Source organism: Lipotes vexillifer, unplaced genomic scaffold, assembly GCF_000442215.2.
Source record: "Lipotes vexillifer unplaced genomic scaffold, Lipotes_vexillifer_v1.1 scaffold1272, whole genome shotgun sequence".
Taxonomy (NCBI): Eukaryota; Metazoa; Chordata; class Mammalia; order Artiodactyla; family Lipotidae; genus Lipotes; species Lipotes vexillifer.
Window position 1 is genome coordinate 166,146 of NW_006779909.1, and position 7,948 is coordinate 174,093.

Sequence of the window (7,948 nt, forward strand, 5' to 3'; positions counted from 1 at the left end):
TAGTAAGGAACACTTGGGAAAATGTGCATTAAAATATTAACAGAAACATACAGTTAAGGCTGTAAGCATTAGAAACTGACTTTGTCTACCTTGTGACAAAAGGAATTTGTTGGAAGGATATCGTACAGCTCACTGAATTAAAGGAAAAAAAATCAATGACCAGGCCTTGGAAAGGACAAACCAGGACTACTCTACAGTTCAAGACAGTGGGGAATATTGAGCTTTTAAAAAATAATAATAATGGGCTTCCCTGGTGGCGCAGTGGTTGAGAGTCTGCCTGCCAATGCAGACGACACAGGTTCGAGCCCTGGTCTGGGAAGATCCCACATGCCATGGAGCAAATGGGCCCGTGAGCCACAATTACTGAGCCTGCGCGTCTGGAGCCTGTGCTCCGCAACAACAGAGGCCGCGATAGTGAGAGGCCTGCGCACCGCGATGAAGAGTGACCCCCACTTGCCACAACTAGAGAAAGCCCATGCACAGAAATGAAGACCCAACACAGCCATAAATAAATAAATAAATAAATAAATACATTGTGTATATAAAAAAAAAAAATAATAATAATAATAATAATAATAATAATTAATTGACTTTTATAGGGAGCCATCACCAGTGTGAGTCTTTTTGGTCTTTGGGTCACTCTGCTTAAGATCTAAACTGCAGGGAGAGTGAATCACTTGTACCTAGCTCGGGTCACACAGCCAGCCCCTGGCCAAGGATGGCTGAGGAACCCTGATCATTGTTTCATCTGCCTTACAACGGTCATGGAGAAAGAGTCATCCCCCAAAGTGAAACAGAAATTCTGTACCCCCAAGATGTAAGGCATAAATGTTGATAAAGCAAAAAGAAGTTATATCTAGAGTAAATTATTATCTCTTAGATTATGGGTGAATAATTTCTTCTCTGTGTTTTTCAAATGTTCTACAGTAAACATGTACAACTCTTTCAACAGCAACAAAAAGTTACTTTAATACTCTTGTGCCCACAGTTAACAAAATCAGGTAAGCAGAGCCCCCTGTTAGATTTTAGCCTCGTTTACTTTTTGTCTGGATGTTTGAGTCATTATACCTGGACCAAGAGAGTGGCACTGGGAATGGAGAGGAAGGGACATAAAGCAGAGATGCTTTAAAGAAAGAATCCAAGAGAACTCGGCCCTAACTAGTCACAGGAAATGGAGCAGAAGGGCAAATTAGAGTTGATTCCAGACTTTCCAGCCAGGGTGACAAGGAATGGTGATCCATTGCCAAGACACTGAAGTGATGGGCACAGGGCGGTGAGCTATCGGGGGTAAGGAGTTTGGTGAGTTGTCCTGGCGAGCAGCTCTCATTTTCCTCCTCTGACCTCCAGGGCTGATGATGAATCTTCTGAGCCTGTGAACACCAACGTGGTCCTGCGGTATGATGGGCTGATCACCTGGGATGCACCCGCCATCACCAAAAGCTCCTGTGTGGTGGATGTCACCTACTTCCCCTTTGATAATCAGCAGTGCAACCTGACCTTTGGTTCCTGGACCTACAATGGCAATCAGGTGGATATATTCAACGCCCTGGACAGCGGAGACCTCTCTGACTTCATCGAAGATGTAGAGTGGGAGGTGCACGGCATGCCTGCTGTGAAGAATGTGATCTCCTATGGCTGCTGCTCTGAGCCTTACCCGGATGTGACATTCACTCTCCTTCTAAAGAGGCGGTCCTCTTTCTATATCGTCAACCTCCTCATCCCGTGTGTCCTCATATCTTTTCTGGCTCCCTTGAGTTTTTATCTCCCAGCAGCCTCTGGGGAAAAGGTCTCCCTGGGAGTGACCATACTGTTGGCCATGACTGTATTTCAGCTCATGGTGGCAGAGATCATGCCAGCCTCAGAAAACGTCCCTCTGATAGGTGAGTTCAAGTGTCTTACACTTTGAGTCAGCACTGTGGTAACTGGGGTTGTATCTGTATCTTTAAACTCCTAACAATGAGGTCAACTTCAGACTCAACACAGGCTGTCACATACTTCATTTGGTGTCTTCAGTTGGCATCTTTTTTTTTTTTTTTTTTTTTTTTTTTTGCGATATGCGGGCCTCTCACTGCTGCGGCCTCCCCCGTTGCGGAGCAGAGCACAGGCTGCGGACGCGCAGGCCCAGCGGCCGCGGCTCCCGGGCCCAGCCGCTCCACAGCATATGGGATCCCCCTGGAACAAACAGGGCACGAACCCGTGCCCCCTGCATCGGCAGGCGGACTCCCAACCACTGCGCCACCAGGGAAGCCCTTCAGTTGGCATCTTTGAAAAGAGATGTGGCTGTTGGAAACAAAGCTGGTCTTGTTGTCTCCAGGTTATCCAAAAGAGGAATGAGAGCAATATGGTTTAGAGCAGTGGTTGTCACAGTATGGTCTCTGGACCCACAGCATTAGCATCATTTTAGAAATGCAAATTCTCGGGGCCCACCCTAGATCTACTTAATTAGAAACTCTGGTGGTAAAGCCTGGCAAACTGTTTTTAAAAGCTTTCTAGGTGATTTCGATGAGCTTTTTGTTCAAGTCTAATAACCACTAGTTTATAGATTAAGACCGTGATTTTGAAGTCAAAGAAATCTGCGTTTGAACTCTGACTTCACCACTCATTCTTTGATCAGCCTTAAGAGAGTTACTTAATTTTTGAGTCTCTACCTCATCATCTGCAAAATTTGTGTAATTGCTACCTCATTGTGCCACTGCTTAACACAGAGCCTGGCATATGGTGAGGACTGAGAGAAAAGTGACTATTATTATCACGTCACAAGGGATTTCTTCTTGGCAAGAGTGATAAACGTGATGGAAGTGATGAGCTGGATTTTTAAGCCTTCCGTCTACCCTTGATAGAATAATTCTCAACCTTTACTGGGTATAGTAGGTGTGGGAGAGCTTGTTAAAAATGCAGGTTCCTACACCCAAAGAGGTTGTTTTTCTTTTTAAGCAATCTTGGGCAAGATTTGGGAATCTGAGGTGATTCTCAAGTAGAACACATTTTCAAAATTTTGCAATAATGAAATGTCCCTCTAAGGGAAGGAGTGTAGACTGTGGTTGCCATCCCTGCTTCCCCTTTCCTTTACCTCCCTTGTTCTGAGATCCTTCCTAACACCTTTAATACCGACTTCCTGCCACCAAGGATAACACCCAGATCAATACGTCTATCTCAGTGACTTGCTGTTGTAATAGATGCTTACGAGAATCAGAAGCTAGACCTAATTTTTAGTTCTTTAATGTAATCAATGAGGAGAAATTTCAGAACACCAGGAGACTTAGAAAGCAATATAAAAGGGGTATTGTACTGCCCTTTTACCCTCTCCTGTATCCAGTATTACCCAGTATTTAGACTTTACTACATTGGTTTCTCTGTTTGGAGATCTCTTCCTTGTTATGTCTCTCCCAGCAACACCTCCCCCCCCCACACACACACACACACTCATGTACACCTTTTTGAGAAATAGACACAGAAGGTTCTCTCCTTTCTCACCACCACTAATAAAGAGGAAGACGTTTATTGGTACTTTTATCACCTCTCCTGAGGCAGAAATGATTGACAGTGACAACATCTAATAATAAGCCTGTTTGAGGCAAGATCAATTGACAGATCCCTCTCTCTTCTTTAGCAGTAAGATTCAAAAGCAAGCTGGATCAATTTCTGAAGAAAGATGTCTCAGAACATGTCTCAAGAATTTTACAAGCATTACTTTTTCTGTTTCTGTGATAATATGAAATGTATCTTTTTTGGAAGGGTGTACACAGATGCTGAGAACTTTATTAATAGTCACAATTTGTTATTTGTAGCACTTATGAAATAGAGTTACAATCTCATAAAGTGTGTTGAAGTTTCCTGCATCAAGTGTAGCATTTGATCCAGGCTTTTGGCCCACAGCCTCAACAATGTTAAGAAAGATTCCATTTATTTTTAGTTTACTCAAAGCTTTTAACAAATAATAAACAGATGATAATCATTATCAAATGCATTGTCTTCATCTGTTAAGATGATCGTGTGAGTTTTTTTCTTTTCCCCCATTAAGTTAGTGAATTATATTATAGTTTTCTGATGTTGAACTAAACTCTTCTTTATCATGATGAATTATCAATTAAAGACACTGTAAGACTTAGTTAGCCAATGATTTTTATAGGACTTTCTCAAATGTGTCTATAAATGAAATGGCCTTAATATTTCCTTTCTTGCTACTTTTGGAACCAAGCCTGAATTTACTTCATAAAATGAGATTTTCTGGGAAGTTTTCCCTCTTTTCTATTTTTGGAACAACTTGCTTAAGATATGAGTTATCTGTTCCTTAAAAATACAGTGAAACTCACCTGTAAAACCTTTTGGCTCTAGAGCTTTCTGGAAGGTGGGTGGGTAGAGGTATTTGGTTAATTCCTATTTCTATTAAGTATTCTTTCTTACACTAAATTTGACATCTTATATATTTGCAGAAATTTCATCTAGGTTTTCAAATGTATTATCATATAGCTATTTGTAATATTATTTTATTGTTTTCTAAATTTCTATTCTCTTATTTTTTTCTTTTGCATCCCTTTTTCTTTCTTTCTCCCACCTCTATTCCATGAGTGGCCTCATCAAAGGTTTATCAATTTTATTACACTTTTCAAAAAGCTTGCTTTTGGTTTTGTTCATCTTCTAGGTTCTTTGTTCTACATTTCAGAAATTTGTACCCTCATTTTTATTGTTTCCTTCCTTAATTTTCCTTTTTCATGAATATTTGCTTTACGCAATCACATGTTAAAGACTGAGAGTGACACAGTGTCTCCTTTCTTCCCCAATGGTAATGAGCTTTCATATTAACAAGGTCCAAAGACAATTCTGAGAACTGACCAAGATCATTCATTGTTTACTTATTTGTCCGTTGAAAGTGGAAGTTTTTCACAACATGACCTCAGCAAAAATTTACAAACCTTTTAACTCAGGGCAAGGGACAGTGCTGAAAACTTTTCCTGTATTTTCTCAGTTAAGCCTCGTCATAGTCCTATGAGTTAGACACTAATATTATAGTCATTTTATTAAGAAGGAAGCTGAGGCTTACCAGAATTATATAACTTGCTCTAGGTCACAAGTCTAGTGAGTGACAGAGCCGGGATTTGAACCCACTTTTATTCAAAAGTCTATAATAGTAACCATCAGTGTATACAGCTTCCTTAGAAAAGGTGTTTGTTTCTTTTTGAGCCAAACATAAGGACAGTTTTAAGCTAACTTGGTTGTTGTTATTTTCCAGGCAAATACTACATAGCCACAATGGCCTTGATCACAGCCTCCACTGCCTTGACCATTATGGTGATGAATATCCACTTCTGCGGGGCTGAGGCCCGGCCAGTGCCACACTGGGCCAGGGTAGTCATCCTGAAATACATGTCTAGGATCTTGTTTGTCTACGATGTGGGTGAGAGCTGCCTTAGCCCCCGCCAAGACAGGGAGGAGGACCACCTCACGAAGGTTTATGGCAACCTTCCAGAGGCTAATCTGAAGACGACCAGAAATAAAGACCTTCCCAGAAAGAAGGAAATGAACAAACTCTTAAAGAATGACTTGAGGTACCAGGGTGAAAACCCGCAGGATGTTGACAGCTACTGTGCACAGTACAAAGTGCTGACGAGGAATATCGAATACATTGCCAAATGCCTCAGAGACCATAAGGCCACCAATTCCAAGGGCAGCGAATGGAAAAAGGTTGCAAAAGTCATAGACCGATTCTTCATGTGGATTTTTTTTATTATGGTGTTTGTGATGACTATTTTGATCATAGCAAGAGCAGATTAGTGAGCATTTGGTATGTGGGGATAAATCAATAAAATTCCCCTGTGATCTGCTCTAATGTTCTTCCAAATTAGAAACACCTATATCTATATATACACAAATATATATAAATTAGGATTTATGTTGTCTTTACTTTTAGTTTTCAACTTCAGATCAATATTATAGCTATCTGTCAGGTTAAATCAAGCAGGAGGTCCAAAATTTCAAGGGCAGGAAAACGGAGGAAATAGAGAAGGACCCCTTTTATAACCTACCAGAGTGGTAGGTGTCTGGCTTCTAGATCACACAATTATTCTCTCCTTTAGCAGTACAGATAAAAAAGCACACTACATTCCATTTAGAATTCAAAGCAAAACAAAAGAAACTCATTTTCCCCTTAGTCCCTATTAGAACATGTTTTTTAAAAAAGGAAAATAGTGATATATTCCTTAGTGTAATTTAAGTCTCACTGTTACCTTTCTCAGGCCTGGTGCATTTCAAGCCATATCTCAAATGATGAAATAAAAAATTTTGTTCCATATAAAGAAGGTCTAAGGATCAGTGACTTAATGGGGAAGAGAGTTTTCTTTGTAATGATGATGTCATATATGTTGGTTGTATTTTATATAAACCTTAAAGATGAAGTCATGCCTGCATTTAGTCTTGGATTTAAATAAGATCATCAGCAAACTGGGCTTATTTATTCATTCATTCAATTATTCACCAAACATTAATTTTAATAAAGCTGCATGATTCACGTCTGCAATGGGTGTCATAGCCAATCTTATGCATAAGTCTGACCCTTTTTGGTCTTCACTACAATCCTGCGAGGTAGGTGGGCAGGTATTTCTAGTTATCCTTCTCAGAGGAAGAAGCTGGGTCAGAGGAGGGTGGGTGTAAGTGACCTACCTCCACATCCAACTAAGCGGTGTACAGAGCTGGGAAATAAACCCTTAGCACTGTGAGTTCAGGCCAGGTCTGCTAAAACCACACTGCTTTTGGCCATGACAGATCATGATTTAGGATAGCTGTGACTGAGGGATTCTCATTCTTAATTCTGAATTTCTGCCCTAAATTTCTTCCTGTTCTTCACTTGTTTCCTACTTTCAGTCAAATGTCTTCAAATTCCCTTACTCCCATCTTGATTAAAATGATATGAGTACTACTACCCATTCCCTAACTTCCAACTCCTCAACTATTCTTTTACCAATTAAAACAAATAAACAAATGAACAGAAGTGGAGAGAGGACAAGCGTTAACCTAGAAAAGAGAGGATGATATTTGGCTTAAACACATAGACATTGTTTTCTACTCTTTTGCCTACTTATTCATAAAATATTTATTGTGTACCTACTATATACTGAGTGCTAAGTCAGCCTTGAAGGAAACAATTATAAAACATGGTTTCAACCCTCTGGTTTCTCATATGGTACTTGTAGTTCAGTAGAGGAGACAGTCAAGAAAATAGAAGAATATAGCGTAAAAGTGCTATCATAGAAGCGTGGGCAAAATCAGGAACAATGATGATTAATCTGTTTGAGGGAAAGCTTGGGAAAGACTTTGTACAGGTGTAACATTTGAGCTGGGCTTTGAAGGATGAGTAGGTGTTTGCTAGACAAAGAAGTGAGTATTTAAAGGGATTAGAAGGAATTGGGGAAATGTAACTTAGAATCAGATGATTTTTCTTTATTTTAATTATAGAAGTACTTTTATAAATCACAGTTGCATTTGGCAGCCAATAATAGAAAACCCAATGGACCATGACTTAAGCAGATAGAGGTTATTCATCTACACAAAAATAAATCCAGAGTTACAAAGTCCAGGGATCTTCCCATCTTTCCTTTGTGTTGTTTTAAGGCACTAAATTATAAGTTTGCAGTAGTTTGTTACAGTAGCAATAGAAAACTAATATAGTATCCAATGAGTGATTTTACATATATAACTTTTTCCATATTTTAGATTATCTGTCTGAGATAGATTTGTCTATAGCCAGAGAGAGGCAGTCCTATTGAGCCATGTCAAAAATTTGGAATTTTATCCTAAAAATATTTGGTAACACAAAAGGGTGTCAAGCAAGGGAGCGATAGATTCAGATTTGTTTCAGAAATAACACTGTGGTGGCAGTTAGAAGATTGTAGAGAAAAAAGAGAAGAGGCAGAGAGAGCTATTGGAATTTTTTTTTTTTTTTTTTTTTTTTTTT

The 7,948-nt window shown here is 39.6% G+C and overlaps 1 protein-coding gene across 1 annotated transcript in view; it reads left to right on the forward strand.

The window, feature by feature from the left end:
• CHRNA9 (cholinergic receptor nicotinic alpha 9 subunit) overlaps positions 1-5,821 on the forward strand; it is a 15,256-nt gene extending 9,435 nt beyond the window's left edge. Inside the window, exons 4-5 of the mRNA XM_007453036.1 lie at positions 1,348-1,880; positions 5,231-5,821. Of these exons, the coding sequence (XP_007453098.1) occupies positions 1,348-1,880; positions 5,231-5,772 (1,075 nt within the window). The 3' untranslated portion in view covers positions 5,773-5,821. The remainder of the gene's footprint in view (positions 1-1,347; positions 1,881-5,230) is intronic.
• Positions 5,822-7,948: the final 2,127 nt, after the last annotated feature.